This window comes from Panthera tigris, chromosome E3 (assembly GCF_018350195.1).
Source record: "Panthera tigris isolate Pti1 chromosome E3, P.tigris_Pti1_mat1.1, whole genome shotgun sequence".
NCBI classification, from domain to species: domain Eukaryota; kingdom Metazoa; phylum Chordata; class Mammalia; order Carnivora; family Felidae; genus Panthera; species Panthera tigris.
Window position 1 is genome coordinate 11,084,546 of NC_056675.1, and position 16,272 is coordinate 11,100,817.

The 16,272-nt window shown below is 56.6% G+C and overlaps 1 protein-coding gene across 2 annotated transcripts in view; it reads left to right on the forward strand.

The window, feature by feature from the left end:
• The window catches only part of RCC1L (RCC1 like), a 34,293-nt gene extending 18,391 nt beyond the window's left edge, over nucleotides 1–15,902 (forward strand). The window contains exons 7-11 of one of the 2 annotated variants that reach the window (XM_007073860.3): nucleotides 1,379–1,560; nucleotides 5,862–5,949; nucleotides 6,798–6,971; nucleotides 8,987–9,072; nucleotides 15,016–15,189. In XM_007073860.3, coding sequence (XP_007073922.3) covers nucleotides 1,379–1,560; nucleotides 5,862–5,949; nucleotides 6,798–6,971; nucleotides 8,987–9,072; nucleotides 15,016–15,093 — 608 coding nt within the window. In that variant the 3' untranslated portion in view covers nucleotides 15,094–15,189. Of the gene's footprint in view, nucleotides 1–1,378; nucleotides 1,561–5,861; nucleotides 5,950–6,797; nucleotides 6,972–8,986; nucleotides 9,073–15,015 lie in introns of both variants that reach the window. The other variant, XM_042971868.1, reaches the window with a different exon arrangement.
• Nucleotides 15,903–16,272: the final 370 nt, after the last annotated feature.

Below are 16,272 nucleotides of genomic sequence, written 5' to 3' on the forward strand. Positions count from 1 at the left end.
TGGTGTTCTTTGCTCATTTGTTGACTTATGTGTCTTTCGCTTATTGATTTTTAGGAATTCTTTATCCTCATCTGTATTCTTTGCAGTTCTAGTGTTGTATGTGTTTTCTCCCAGTCGGTGGCTTGCCTTTTTGTCCATCCGTTTAGATTTTGAATTTTAACTGTCTTTTTTTTCATTTCTTATTGCTTCCTTTTCAGATGTACCTGGCCATTTTCGATAGCCTCGTATTCCTGCTTTTATTTGCGTAAACATTGCACACAGAGTTATTTTTATTTTGTACATCATAATCCCAGGGTCTGAAACCCGGAGGCCGTCAGTTGGTAGTTTGTTGGTTCAGTTTACTCTCTGACTCATAGGGCCATCCTTCCTTATGTGTTTAGTAAGTTTTAACTGTGGGCTCATATTTCATTGAATTGAATTGGTGGAAATTCTCAGGGCCTTAATTGGAGATGCATTCCTCCAGGGAGGATTCGGATTTGCTTTTACCTGTTGCTAAAGGGTGCTGCCATTCTGATGCTGCTCTGGGTCCCTTTGCGGAAGCCTGGCCTATTTTTATTTAAAAAAATGTTTGTTTATTTTTGAGAGAGAGAGGAGGTGGGGGACAAGTGGGTGAAGGGCAGAGAGAGAGAGAGAGGGAGACACAGAATCCGAAGCAGGCTCCAGGCTCAAAGCTGTCACTGCAGAGCCCAGAGCGGGGCTCGAACCCACAAACCGTGAGATCATGACCTGAGCCGAAGTCGGACGCTCAGCGGACTGAACTACCCAGGCACCCCTGGGTTTTTGTTTTTGTTTTGTTTTTAAAAAATGTTTATTTACAGAAGCCTGGTTTAAGGCGGGAGTCCGTGCTGTGCATTTTGCCTTGGTCTGCCCAGGGCTTAACGCCATCACAGTGCTGGCAGTGATATGCGTCCTGATATCCTCTGGCCAGCCCTGTCTTTTCCTCTGCCATGCCAGGTTGCCAGTTTCGGTTTGCTGTGATTTTGGGGGGCGATGTTGGGGGGTTGAGGTGGGATACACTCTCGGAGACATCCTCTATCTTCTCACAAGTCCAGCAGTACATTAGAGATCGCTGGTTGAGAATTCTTTGTGTGTGTTGTCATAGGGTCTTCTGGTCTCACTGTAGTGGTATTCTGTCTCACAGGGGTTTCTCGCGTGAATCAGACTCCGTCTCAAGGGTTTTACGAATAAACAGTGACTGTTACGTTGTTTATCCTGCACTGAGTGAGCCCGGGGAAGGAAGTTGCAGACAGTGCAGAGGCAGATTCTCGTTTCCGAGCTGATGTTTGTTAAGCGTTCAAAACTGTGCTTGGCGCGTAGTAAGTCTACAAAAGTGTTCCGAGAGTCGGTAATCGAGAGTAACGCTTCCCCACTGTATTAGGTCTGGGTCACTACAATATCACCAGCGTACCCACCAAGCTGGGCGGAGACCTGGCCGGGGTGCGCGTCGTCCAGCTTGCCACCTACGGTGACTGCTGCCTGGCCGTGTCTGCTGAGGGTGGCCTCTTCGGTTGGGGAAACTCCGAGTACCTGCAGCTGGCCTCCGTCACGGACTCCACGCAGGTATGCGGTCGCTTACGGCCGGGCTGGGGGATTTGGAGACGACGAAGCGTTAAGGGTGTTTATAAGAAATTCTTCAGCAAAGTGTGGCCTTCAGGCTGTGAAGGCCTGGCCACCTGTAAGACCGCCTCTCCTTGGCCATCTCGTTGGAGTCCGGAAAGAAAGCGTGGGTTCAAAGCCATCGTTATCAACCCTTTGATGCGATAGTCCTGGTCTAGAGCAGACTGATAGGTGTGGCTGTGTACCCCGTCTCACGAGGGGTACGAGGCTGTTCATGTCATTCCCGTGGGGTCGCCCTGTGCTTTTTTATTGCAGTGTAACATGAGTGCCCCAAAAGGGTGCAGATCCCGAGTCTGCACCTGGATGAGGACGCCTGTGTCCCCCGCCCCCTCGCCGCAAGCAGTGGGACACTCACGGTACTTCAGAAGCCACTGCCCGTGGCCTCTCCGGTCACCGCGCCCTCCTCCTCCTCACTGAAGGGAGTCACCCGCAGTCAGTACAGTACGGCAGGATTTTAAACGTGAAGGGAAATTGCAAATAAGAACCAAAAGTAGAGCTCCCTGCATGATTAATCTCTATGTATCTCTCAGCCGTGTTCAACGATTACCAACTAATGGCCCATTTAAAAAGAAGAAAACATATAATTCACCATTTTCAAGTGTAGAATTTGGTGGGTTTTAGCGGAGTCACAGGTTGTGCAGTGGGCTAATTCCAGAACAGTTTCATTACCTGCCGCCTCCCTCCCCCCCCCCCCCCCCCCCCACCAAAAGCCCCATGCCCTAATGGCCAGTGTTTGTTGCCATCTGCTCCTCTGCCCTGGATTATTCCTGGGATTAAATCCCAGGTCTGTGTATATATTTTAAGTTTACTTATTTATTTTTGAGAGCGAGTGCGACAGAGGGAGACCGAGAATCCCAAGCAGGCTCTGCACCGTCAGCCCAGAGCCCGAGGCGGGGCTCAAACTCCACAAACCATGAGATCGTGAACTGAGGCGAAACCCAGGGTTGGACGCTTAACCGACTGAGCCACCTAGGCTCAGGTCAGACGTCATGTTTTATCCATAAGAGTCTCCATACATATTTCTAAAAGATAAGGACTGGGGTGCCTGAGTGGCTTAGTCCGTTAAGCGTCTGACTCTCGATTTCGGCTCAGATCATGATCTCGAGGTCGTGAGGTCGAGTGCCGCGTCGGGCTCCATGCTAGGCGTGGATCCTGTTTGGGATTCTCTCTTTCCCTCTCTGTCTGTGCCTTACTGTCTATCTCTCAAAATAAATAAACTGAAAAAAAAAAAGATAAGGACTATTTTAAAAACATACGTTATTCCTTAATACCACCAAATTGCTGACAAGGTACAGAGGGTTTTAAATGTATATTGATAAAGAGATCAGCACGGAGAGAAACTAAAAGCCAGTGAAGAAGATGAGAACGCGTTCCCTGGGGTCCGACACAGTGGCTAGAAGCAGTTGCAGGTTTGGTTCTGAGCTTCCTAGTAGCCAAAGCAGAGAAGAAAACGTACCCATGTAAATGATTCTCTGTTTCTATAAGACAAACAAATGCTGTTTTCGGGAAGAGTGTTGCACTTCCTGCTACCGGTCCTGAGAAAAATGGCTCCCGCGGCCTTCCTGTGGGGGACACGTCCGGCGTCGTGGCATTGTTATCGCTGCATATCAGCGATATGTTTAAACCCCAACTTAGTTTAAACCCCAGACTTAGGGGTTTAAAGCAACACGCATTCATTACCTCACAGTTTCTGTGGGTCAGGAATCCAGGGGTGGCTTAGCCGGGTCTTCTGGCCCTGGTCCCCCAAAGGCTGCAGGCATCGTAGGGTTCCGCGGGCAAAAGCCCCGCTCCCAGGACCACCCCGGTGCTTGTCGGCAGGGTGCGGATCCTCGTGGGCTGTTGGACTGGGGCCCCAGTTGCTTGCTGGTGGCTAGCCAGCTACTGACTGTCGGCCAAGGCTCCCTTGGTCCCTGGCTTCTCCGTGTAGCAGCTCCCAACATGGCAGCTGCCTTCATCAGAGCAGGCAAAGGAGAGGGCGAGAGAGTGCCGGTGAGACAGAAGCCAGCGTTTCGTAATTTAGTCTTGGCAGTGGCCTCGCCTTGCTTTCCCCGGTACTCTGCTCGTCGGAAGCCAGTCGGGGGGTCCAGCCCCACACGAGGGCAGCGTTACACTCGGGTGTGCGTGGCGGGGGCGGGGGGCGTGGGTCTTGGAAGCAGCCCACCGCGGCCCGACTCTAACCGTGGCCCGAGCCTCGTCCTATCGGTGACGGCAGCGGGGTGTTCCCGGAGGCCCTGTGCCGGCGTGTTCCTCGGCGTCTGCCGAGCGCGTCGTGCCAGAGCACGGGCAGGTAGAGACCCTCTGACCGCCTCGCCTCGTCCAGGCAGGCGCTTTCTGGATCAGTGAGGCCGCCTGTTCCTTCTGAGTCAACTGAGGGGTTGTCAGCCTCCAGCTGTCCGCATCTGAAAGTACCTCCGTAAAGATTCGTGGCCGCCACTGAAGCACTTCAGGTCTGTCTTTCCGGGGTTCGGCCTCGGTGGAGGCACCAACACCAAGTCCTGCTGGAGAGCTAAGTGGGCAGCACCTCATCCTCTAAACCCCCAACCCTCGTGTCATGTCTGGCCCCCGATTAGTAGAGAAAACACGTGCTGTCAGATGGGAGTGCCCCCAGTTTCCCACGCCGAGCCCTTTACACTCCAGCCAGGCCCACCCCTTCTGTAGCAGGGGGCAGGGCTGGGGGAAGGCACCTCCCGCCCTGGGCCCCGGGTCCTGTCTCCTCCCGCCTTCTCAGGAGCTTTGCTCCACCTACTGGGCCTTCTTCCCCATAGCTTCAACCTCCCCTTCTCCACTGGTCCCTCCCCAGCCATCCTTACCCCTGACCCCCTGTGGCCTTTGTCTGTAGAAGCCCTGTGTGGGTTTCCTGGTCTCCACCCAGTCCTGCCCCCTCCCCCATCTGCACCCCTCATCCCCCGCCGCCGTCTGTCCCACCCCCACCCTTCCCCCATCTCTAACCACCCCCACCCCTCCCCCATCTCTACCCACCCTGCCCCTTCCCCCGTCTTTACTCCCCCCCACCCCCCACCCCTTATCTCCACCCACCCTTGCCTCCACTTCTAGGGCCAACTCTCAGAGCCACATTCACTTCTTGTCTCCCTCCGCTCACTACTCAGTCCATTCCACTTGGCTTCCACCCTTCTCACTTGGCAGAGAGCTTCTCACTGGGCTACCAGGGCCTTCATGTTGCTCACATAATAGCCAAGACTCTGGAGAACATATCCCAGCCTTTATCCATCTTGACCTCGCAGCAGCATTTGACCCTGATCATGAGCTGTTGACTGTCTGTTAAAACACTCCTCCCTGGGCCCCCTAATGACTCCTAAGTACCCTCCCGACTCCCTCTTTGTTTCTTCTTGGCCTCGTTTTCTGGTGCTCCTCCTGTGCCGGGCTTTACACGTTGGAGGTCCTCTCCTTGTGTCTGGTCCCTTCAGAGGTCTCACCCGCACCCGTGGCTGCAGTTACCGGCAGTGTGCCAGTGACTCCCCAGCTCACACGTTGGGCCCACACTGTTCTTCAGGGTCACGCATCTGTGAGCGTCACCTGCCATTTCCACTCGGCCGTCCCTGGGCGCTGTGAGTTGGGTACATCCACCAGGGAATGCAGGCACATCCCCCACATCCCGGTCCTCCACTGGCTCCCACGTCCCCTGACATCGCCTCTTTACCCAGAACCCTTGCTGGCTCCCCATTGTGCTCAGGATAGAGACCAGCTCCTTACTGTGGCCTACGGGCCTGCCGATCTGGCCTCCTTCCTCGCCAGCTCATGCTCCGTATCCCCCCTCCCCCGTCTGCTCAGCCACTGCGACCTTGTTCAGACTCCCCGAAGGTGTCCTGTGCACATGCCATCTCCACTCCTTGGGATGTCCTCTCTCCCCTTGCCTGGTTAGCTCTGCTCATCCTTCAGGTCACAGGATCAAATGAAGCCTTCCTGGTGCTTCCCTGACCGCTCCTACCCCCAAACTAGATCAGGTTCCCCGACGTTCAGAGACCCTGGACTCTCCTCAGCGCAGATTAATTTCATGTTAATTTTGACCGGCTTCTGCTTTCTCCACCAGACTCCATTCTGAGAGAGGGCCCGAGTCTCTTGTTCCCTGTCGAGTTCCCAGTGCCCAGTTAGATGTTTAGTTTATCCTGGATGTTCAGGAAGTATCTGTAGATTGAATGAACAAACCGGGACTTCCGTGCTTTGTCCACAAGACGGAACATTCCCGAGTTTGCCTTCCTAACAGCGTGGTTCTTGCTCTGCTTCAGGTGAACGTGCCCCGGTGCTTGCCCTTCTCAGGAGTGGGCAGGGTGAAGCAGGCCGCGTGCGGTGGCACAGGCTGTGCGGTGTTAAATGGTGAGACCCTCCTACGGCCAGCGGGTTGGGCGGGAGAAGGGTCAGTGTCCGTTGGCGTCACAGCCACAGACCTTAGCCTGAGGGAGGGAGGGGGGGCAGCGTGGCCCTGGGAAGGTCCAGCTAGACTGGGCTCAGTTACTAGAGGGAGAGCTTGACTTGTTGGCAAGAGGTAATAGTCGTGATTCAGATGTGGACAGATGGACAGCGACAGGCACAGTCACTCTGGCCCGTTACAGCAGACCTCCGGAGGGGCCGAGCTGTCTCTCCCGCTCCCTTAGCCTCGGCCAGAGACTCAGCCCTGCCTTCCCAGCGAGGGCTGTGCCAGGAGGCAAAGGCAGATAGGAGAAGGGCCGTAGGGTCTGGATACCGAGGCCTGTGCCCCTGGGATTAAGTGTCTAGGGTCGCTGAGGAGCATTAAAAACTTTTATGACGAGAAGAATCATTTCTAAGACTTGCAGAAATCGGGCCAGAGGCTCTTTGTGTACTAGGGTTGGTCTCCGGATCCGTTTGAAACGTAGAGTGTCACTGTGGGGAAAACCATCCTTCTGGGCCTCCCCTGTGCTCATGGGGCTTCTGCGTGATTGACGAACTGGGCCCATCCAGGTGACCCTCAAGATGTGGGGAATTTGTATCCTGAGGTGGGCTAGCCGGCTAGACATTTGCCACAAGCAAGAATTAGAAAGAGGAGAAAAGAAACATTAAGTATCTGTCCGTATGTTCTTGCCAAGCAAGGAGGGGGAAAAAAATCCATGTGGACATAATGCGTCTTGGTGGTACAGTCTGAATTTCTAATGAGGGCGGGCTGCACTTGATTTGACTTACTGACCGTTGTTTTTGCTGTAATGTAGGAGAAGGACATGTTTTTGTCTGGGGCTACGGAATTCTTGGGAAAGGACCAAACCTCGTGGAAACTGCACTTCCAGAAATGATTCCACCCACCCTCTTTGGCCTGACGGAGTTCAACCCAGAAGTCCAAGTCTCCCTCATCCGATGCGGCCTCAGCCACTTTGCCGCCCTTACCAGTAAGTGACCGAGCCCGTGTGGCCCCAAAGACGGGCAGAGCTTAGCTGTCTCCCCAGGCAGTGGGGTGATGTTTCCGCGTGGATAATTAAAGAGAGCGGCTAATCCAGAGTTGCTTGGCTTGGGGACGTATGATGTGTACCTTCTCTTCATCCCAAAGTTGTGTTTTTGGTTCATTTGGTTTGTGGTCGGGTTAACGTTAAAGTGAGTTCTCTCAAGAGGACCCCAGGCGGTGGTGGGAGAGGGACCGTCGAGCATGTTGGGGATGCCGGCGGAAACCGGCGGAGGTTTGGCGAGTCCACGGCAGGTAATTAGGAACTGGTCGTGTGGGGTGGCAAGAGGCAGATCTGTCGACCCTCCTGTGGTTTTGTGGAGGTGAGTCTGCGCGAGTGCCCCGGAGGGCTGGCAGGAGCGTGACCGAGGGGAGGCGAGACGGGGTTTGCGCACAGGTTTGCCAGACTACGAGGCCGTGAAGCATCCGGTTCCTCTGTGGCCCTCTAGCTTGCGTGCTTCTCTTGAACCACAGCGACTGCTGGTTCAGTTTGCCCACGTTAGTCGAATAGGAAGACTGAACTGAGTTTCGTGTTGTGATTCTCAAGCAGACTCGCGGTTTCCTTGCAATTAGAAGCCCTTTTTCTCGTTTCGCGGTTAGGAATTGGCTGGTTTGTGTTCTTTTTTTCTTTAAGCATCTGGGCTGGGACGGTGAGTTTGGGTCGTCCTGAGTCACGTGAGTTTTTTGAAGCTTATTTTGCTTTTAGCAAGTAAGCGTCGGTGTGGACGGATTCTGGAGGCAGTGCAGATGTGTCTCGCAGGATGTTTTCAGGCCTCTGCGTCTGTGTGCAGAGTCGCCTGCCCGGAAATCCATACGGAGTGTTAGCCTGCGGGCGACTGTTTTCTGTTTGTGGTCGTGCCGTGTGGCCATTGTGGGTCACCTTGAGGTGAATTCCCCGTTTAGATTTCCCCCAAGACCTGGCCACTCTCCACGTGGGGGTCACCGTCCCTAGCGGGGGGGGGCATCGGAGTTTGGGTTTCTGCCCTGCCCCCGGGCCCAGCTGGGAGTCGGCGTTGGGTTTACCCTGAGGTCTGCTAACATTTTGGGGGCCCAGACTGACTGGGTCTGTTGAACACATCGCATCTGAGGGCGGAGGACCAAGGAGGACGGTCGGATCAGGGGGATCTGCCAGCTCGGAACAAAAGGATTCTTTATTTAATCAGACCAGATTATTGTCGTCCCGGCTTCTCCGCGGCCTTTCTTCTAGTCCCCGTGTCCAAAGCCTTTTCTCTGTGTCACAGAGCACCCCAAACTGATGTGTACGGAAGTCTAAAGCGAGCGCTGGGCTGTGGGCGGTGCCCTGCTAGGGCTGGGGCTCCGTCGGGCAGGTTGGCATTCCCAGAGCTCCCGTCTGGGTTCTGTCTCCCGGCCGCCCTCCACGGTACCCTGTCTGTCCTCCTTCACGGCACGTTTTACAGTTTGTAAACCTGCATTTTTACAGTGAGTTCTGCTCATTTGTTTGTGTCTAGCTCCAGCCCCATGAGGACAGGGACCGTGTGTGTGTTCGGTCACTGCTGTGTCCCAGCTCCCAGCACACAGACGAAGACCTGGCCCAGAGAGGCTCTGGTCACTTTGTAGCTCTCGACCAGATGCTCCCGAGATAGAGAGAAACCCAGGCAAGGAATACATCGCCCTACTCCTCACTCCGCCAGGGCATGACCAGGGATTGAGGGTGCTCAGCTTTCGAGATTTGAGGCGGGGTGTGCATAAGAGTGGGCTTGTGGCCAGAGCCCCACGCGTGTGCCAGCCTCCCACGTGACGGTCACAGCGCGGGTCTGGGCTTGGCCGTGTTCTGGTGGCGGTAAACTGTTCCCTTCAGAGGAAAGCGTGAACGCCTGGGAGAAATTGAGATTTCACGTCGGGCCCTGTGGGTGCCTAGAAAGCCTGTTCTCATGACCCTTCCCCCTGTTGGAGACTTGCCCTTGGCCTGGCCCCAACCGAGCTACCGTTTTCCTTTCTTTGCAGACAGAGGAGAGCTGTTTGTGTGGGGCAAGAACATCCGAGGGTGCCTGGGCATCGGTCGCCTGGAAGACCAGTATTTCCCGTGGAGGGTAAGGCTGCACGGGCGGGCTCAGGCCACACCCACAGGGAGGCCCCCCCCCCCAGGGGGGCAGCACGGGGACCCGCTCCCCGCCGCCCCGAGGCTTCAGGGGAGGCCGCGCCGTGGTGAGGAGCCCGAGCGGTGCCCGGCTCCAGCTCCTCGCTGCCCTCGGCTCCGTCCTGGGGCCCATCGAGTGAGCGGCCCGCCCGGCCGAGGCTTCTGGTCCCGCGGTGCCCTGGGAGAAGCCTCGTGGGAGGCTGGCCGTGGGCACGCGGAGTGGGGAGACGACGCACCAGTGCCTGGGAGAGAAGTGGGCGCAGGCCGGGCCCCGCGAGGGGGAGATTCGAGACGAAGAAGGTGCTGTGCGGGGGGCCGTCCCCAGAGGCCTGTGCAGAGGAAAGTTTGACAGCGAATTTGGAGGAAAGCGGGCTGTTTCATAGTCAAAGTGCCTTAACCACAGCCGGCAGAGTGAAAAAAATAAGTTTTTCTTAGGGGGAGGATGCAATTACACAAAAAAGGCTCGTTTCAAAATTAAAGGGGAGAAAGGTTCTCTCTTAAATTGTAGTTTATCTCAGTGTTGTTTACTAAGTTCTCCTGAAAACAGAAAAAGCTGTTGGTATTTTTGAGAACAGCACAAACGTACATGGTGCAAGAGGTATTATAAATATGAGACTCCCCCCCCCCCCCCCATCTCTTATAACGGAGGCAGCCGCTGGCACTGGTTTCTTATGTTCCCTTCCGGAAACAGCAGGCTCTGCATAGAAAGCGTGTGTGTATGCACGTGTGTGTGTGTGCGTGCTCGGCTTAAAGTATTTTCTGTGAACGTTGGATTTTAATCATGTGTTGTGAGGGGCGCCCGGGTGGCTCAGTCAGCCGAGCGTCCGACTCTTGATTTCGGTTCAGGTCATGATCCCAGGGTCATGGGATCGAGCCCCATGTTGGGCGGGCTCCACAGTGGGTGTGGAACCTGCTTAAGATTCTCTCTCTGCCCCTCTTCTGCTCATGCTTTCTCTCTCTGAAAAATAAACGTTTTTTAAAAATAATAAAAAATAATAGGTTTTGAAATTGTGTAAAGCATTTTTTGAAACGACATGTAAAAATGCAAAAGGAATTTATAACTTAAATCAAATAATGAGGATTTGCCCATCCAGATCCCCCTGCAAAACGTTTGGAGGCACTTGAGCATTTTAGGGGCTCTTTCCCTTGGCTGCCCGCCGTCCTGGCCCCCTGTGACCTTGGCAGGCCCTGACCCCTTTATAAAAACCATGTATGCAGTCTCTAAGAACACAGGGCAGGATTGAGGCTCGATGTTGGTTGGGAACAAATGGTTGTGCACCAGAGCTGTCTGCAGGCTGCTCACTGCTCACGCGCCTGTTCCCCTGAGCCTGGGATTCCCGTGACGTGGGAGGAGTGGACAGCCGGTTGTGGCCAGCGGGTGGCAGGCCAGGCGATGCGAGCATCGATAAGGTAGAGGCCCCGCTTGCCTTCACTCCGAGGGGAAGCTGGGGACGCGGTAGAGCAGCCGGGTGTTGGATGTATGACCGGCGTGACTCCCCACCTGCCCTCCTGTCCTCCGCATCGGAGTGACGGTCCGCCACGAGGTAAGACTGCAAATCTGATCGCCATACCAGCGAAAAATGGCTGGGCTCTGGCATCCGTTGGGGAGCTGGAATCAGCAGGCTTCCGGGGCCCGGGGCCACCTGCTGTTCAGACCGGAGCCGCCTCCACGGACTCCCTACTCAGCAAGTGGGGCACCCGCGTGGTTGGGGAGGGGACGCCCCGGGCTGTCCCCCTGATGGCTGCCAGACCGTCGTCCTCCCCTGGCACGTGTTCCGAGCCCTGCGTGTTTGCAGGTTCGGGAGGGCCGGCGAAGGAGAGCACTGTAGAGGGTGGTGCTGGGGGCCTGGCCCCTCCCGTGCTCTGTGTCGGGCTGGGCTCTGGGGAGGGCCGTGGCAGGAACCGGGTTTGGGGTCAGCGGGGCTGGATTCCTTCAAGATCAGATCAGCCTCTTATTGGCAGTCGGACCTCACTCTAGTCTGTTCAGTTGCACTCGCTTCTTTTTTTTAAATGTTTACTTATTTTTGAGAGAGAGTGTGTGTGTGTGAGGAAAGGGCAGAGAGGAGAGACAGAGAATCCCAAGCAGGCTCTGTACAGTCAGCCAGGCACCCCAGCATTCACTGTCTTTTAAATTACAGGCGACTTTCATTTTAAAAACTGTGTTTTCTTACTAATCTTCGGGGGGGGGGACTGTTCTATCATTTTAAAAGTATTCCAAGAAGGTCGGGGCGTCTGGGTGGCTCCGTCGGTTAAGCGTCCGACTCTTGATTTCAGCTCAGGTCATGATCTCATGGTTCGTGAGATCGAGCCCTGCATCGGGCTCTGTGTCGACAGCACGGAGCCTGCTTGGGATTCTCTGTCTCCCTCTCTCTCTGCCCCTCCCCTGCTCGTGCTCTCTCTTTCAAAATAAATAAACATATTAAAAAGAAAATAAAAGCATTCCAAGAAGGGAGGAAAACCAGTAAAGCCTTATTTGTAGCTCCTACAATGGCACTGAGTCTGTTGCTGTTGGGCTCCCAGAGCCCGGCCATCCCCGACAGTGTGAGGGCCCAGGGAGTGACCGCAGAGCCACCCGATTCAAAACCCTCTCCTTCCGGAAGCTTTCCGGGAGGTTTTCCTGCCGCCCACTGACACTCAGAGGTCAGGGAGGGTCAGTGACGTCTTCAGGGCCGCTCATCCAGGAAGCAGCAGGGCCCGGATTCAGACTCCGATGTGTCTGACTTGGAGACAGTGGTCTCTTCTCCGTGCCGCCCTCTGGGAGGGCCCGGGGCTGGAGCTGGACGTCCCCAGCGGTGGGGAGAGGCGGGGACTCACCGTCCAGGTCTTTACGGGACCCTCCGACCTGTATGGCGGCACCGTGGGCGTGGGAACAGGCCACTGGGGCACGCGCCCCACCCATCCGGCAGTGTGGCCTTCCAGGCCAGCGTCGCTGCCTGCCTGAGGGGACAGCTCTCCAGCGTGCTGGGCACCTTGCTGTTCTCCCTCGGCCTCAGGACCCCCTGAAGCCCCCCCACCCCCCACCAGCCTGCAGCCGGGCTCACTGACTTCAGGGGTCAAGGGGGCTGCCCCGTCTCATGGCCACTCAGAAGCAGGGGCTGCGACCCGAACTTGGGGCTCTGTGTGCAGGCAGCGCCGCCCCTCGCCCTGTGCCCCTTGGGTCAGGACCGGGTTGGGTTGGGGCGCACAGGCTGGCAGATGGGCCCTGGGCCCCAGGACGGTGTCTGGGGGAGCTGACCTCTTGGTGCCACAAACGACCTGGCAGACGCAGCCAAGTCGGGGAGCAGCCGGGAGCCCAGCTCCGTGTTCCCTCTGAGTCCCCTGCCTTTGTCCCGTGGATGTTTGTCTTACCACCTGTCGTTGTGAAGAGGAATGTTCCTGAAGGATTCTGCTCAAACCTTCAGGTCAGATGTAGGTTCAGTTTTTGGAACTGTTTCCCTTTGTAGTAATTCTGTCGTGAGCATAAAGTGATTTAGACCAGGAACTTCAACCTCGTTGAAGACACAGAGCACACGGCCGGGGGCAATCTCCCCTCGGACGCTGTTCAGAGGCCATGAGAGACGGAGCCCCCACGTGCCAGGGGGAGCGGGAACCACAGGAACCCCGCTGCTCCCCAGAAGGGGCTCAGAGGCCAGCCCTAGCCCCGACCAGCCTCCGAGCCGGTAGACCAGGGCCAGGTGGTTTGCTCTGCTCGGGGGCCCTAATGGCCAGAGCGCCCGGGGCCGGGGACACATTAGTGCCGAGGGCGGCACCCTCCCCGGGAAAGGTCAACAAAATGCGCTCTAATGGCCCAGGAAGGTTGCTAGGAGTTCGTCTGGGCCCAGTCACCCGAGAGGCAACCTGTTTTCTTCTGCCTCTGTGGCCAGCCTGGCCCGCTTTCTGCACCTCTGTGCCTTTGCAATGAGCCGGGGGCGCTGCTCGGTGTGCTCAGTGATTTCTGTGTTGGGTGTCGCTGAAGACGTTTGTTTGGGGAGGGAGGGGCAGGTAGCAGGACTCAGTCACTCGCATCCATTTGCCTGCCGGCCAGGAGCCCCTAATGGACTTGCCACCCCCTACGGAAGGCAGCAGGCTCCGCTGCCTCTGGGCTTTTAGGCCAGGCCATCTGGGGGAGCCCTTTCCCCCTCTTATGCTCAGTAAACTCCACGGGCTGCTACGGACCCCCTTTCCAGCTGTCACGCTGCCTGGCGGAGCGCTTGCCATCCGGGGAGGGTGGCAGCATTTGGATCGGGTCGGAGGCAGCAGCATCCTGTCTGGAAGGCCATGGAACCAGTTAAAAATCCAGTTCCGAGGGAAGGTGGGAATAAAGGGGGAGATGCTGACAGGGTGGGACTGAGACATATTTAGGGGGCGCCTGGGGGGCTCGGTCGGTGAAGCATCCGACTCTTGATTTCGGCTCAGGTTGTGATCTCGCGGTTCGTGAGTTCGAGTCCCACGTCAGGCTCTTTGCTGACAGTGTGGAGCCTGCTTGGGATCCTCTCTCTCCCTCTCTCTCTGCCCCTCCCCCACGTGCACATGCTCTCTCGCTCTCTCGCTCTCTCGCTCTCTCTCTCCCTCCCTCTCAAAATAAACGAACATTTGATAAACGTCCAAAAGGTATTTAATACCAGGGTGCCTGGCTGGCTCAGTAGGAAGAGCGTGCGACTCTTGAGTTTAGGGTTGTGAGTTCAAGCCCCCACACTGGGCGTAGCGATTACTTAAAAATAAAATCAGGGGGAAAAAAGGTATCTAATGCCTTTTCGTTCTTTTTCACTGAATGTCATTCTATGGGGGAGCCATGAGAGTGGCTCACCTCTTGAAAATAATGATAATAATATTGTCACAGGAGGAAGAAAAGCGCCCCTCTTCTGGAGAACAGGCTTGGCTGTGGGGACGTGCCAATCCTTGAGTTGTGGGCCCACCCGGAGCCGGTCGGGGTGGTCACTTCCAAGGCCTGTAGGACAATGAGAGTCATTTTATTTTATTTTTAAAATTCTTTTCTAAGTTTATTTATTTATCCTGAGAGAGACCAACACAGTACAAGCACGGGAGGGGGAGAGAGAGAGAGAGAGAGAGAGAGAGAGAGAGAGAGAGAGAGAGAGAGAGAGAGAAAATCCCAAGCAGGCTCCACGCTGTCAGCACAGAGCCCGACGCGGGGCTCGAGCTCACGAACCGCGAGATCATGACCTGAGCCGAAATCCTGAGTCGGGCGCTTACCCGACTGAGCCGCCCAGGCGCCCCCAGTGAGAGGTCTTTTGAAGGCGAGCAGGCCAGAGCCTCCACGGCAGCCTGATGTCACCTCGCCGGTTGGACTGCGTGCGGTGAAATGTCAGCGCAGGTGGCCAGTGCCGATGGGACTGCCGGCGAGGCCTCTGGCACCGTCTGAGACACGGGGGACACCCCTCGAGGGTGCCTGTCATCTGGGAAACGGCCGACCTGGGAATGAGGCTGGCGGCTAACTCGGGTGAAGACGCCGGCCCGGGAGCCTCCTTCCCGAAGTGGACCTGGCTGCAGGAGAAGGGGCTTCTTGAGCTGCCCCAGTGACCCGTGGTGGTGACCCCTAGGGATGGCCAGCAAGCACCTGGCGTGAGAGCAGGTGTTGACCTCTGGCAGGGTCATACTTGGGGGAGTAGGCATGTTCTAGCAGCCTCTCTGACGGTGGGCATGAAGAGTCCCGTCTGCCATCGGCCGGGTGGGACGTCGGGATGGCTCTTTCCACGGTGGTCGCATTTATTCGTCTTAACACGCCTGCCGGCTAGGTAGAAGCACCCCCATTTGCAGGGTGGGGAGCCGAGGCTCCGGGAGGGTAAGTCACCTACCAAGAGGCAGAGCCAGGGGTCAGGCCCAGGTTGGGCCTCCTCCAAGCCCGTCCGCCTCCCAGCCGGCCCTGTCCCCTCACCGTGTGCTGGGTCCTGTTTTGCAGGTGACGATGCCCGGGGAGCCCGTGGATGTGGCGTGTGGTGTGGATCACATGGTGACTCTGGCCAAGTCGTTCATCTGATGCTGCTTCCTGACCGGCTCGAGCCCGGACCCGGCCTCAGAGCCACTTGGACTGCTCAGCAGGGGGTCAGAGGGGATCGGGGCCCTTCGTGAAGGGTGACACGCTCTCCCGGTGCCCTTAGCAGGAGCGTACTGGAAGAAGTCCCACGATTCAGTCCCTCTGGCTGCGGGTGACACCTGCCACGTTCACCAGGCCGAGCTCCAGTGAGACGAGTCCCAGGCCGCGCGGCCCTGGCAGGGCGAGGGTAATCCACACGTCTCCGCTCTTTCCGGGGAACACACGACGGCTCCTGGGATCATCTCTGGCCGGAGAGGCGGGTCCGAGGAAAGCTTAGCTCCACAGCATGTTTGATCTTAAAGGGGGATCGGGGCCCCTGCAGGGCTTCTGTGACCTTCTGACCACGGCCGAGCTCACGGTTGGCGCGTGGACCCCAGCGCGAGCCCCGGCCTGACCCAGGGAGTCGGGCTGTGGCCTCGGCCAGTCACCCGACTCTGCTGCCCCGCGGCCGGCTCGCGCTGGGACACGAGCCGCAGTCCCTTGAGAGTACCGGTGGGCCCCAGGCGGCACGCACGGCCCACGGCCGTCAGGAGCCTCCTAACCATTCTCCCCGTCTGGTGGGGAAAGCCGAGGAGCCCCCGCAGGAGGAAGAGCGAGGCCCGATTCTTGGGGCACTGAACACGCCCCGCGGAAGCCTGGCGGGAGGGCCGGCCCCGGGGAAGAGGCTCAGAAGGAGTAACGTAACCTGTCCTCTTGCTTAAAACTTCTTTCAGAACTCTCTTTTGCAATAAAGCCTATTTTCTGCCTTTTTATTTTTGAGCACTGAAGAAGTCTTTTATTTTCACTTTACCTGATCAGTTAGAGATTAGCTTTCCAAAGCCGGGCTTTGGACAAAGAGACAGCTAGAAGCCAGTGACAAATAACTTTAGGGGACAGTCCTGCCTGAAGGCAATTTTTCCGAACAGGGTGTCCTCCCACAGTTCAGTGGGGAGAAAACGACGAAATCTGAAATAATTGATAATCGTGCCACAACCCGGGGAGCTCAGTGGCTGCACCCCCTTCCTTTTGTCCATTCACTCAACAAATGCTTCCTGTCAGCCCCTGTATGCCAGGCTCGTGTAGCACACTGGGTCACTTGGGGCCAAGGGCCCCGCGAGCAGGTGTCACGAAGCTGACTTCTAG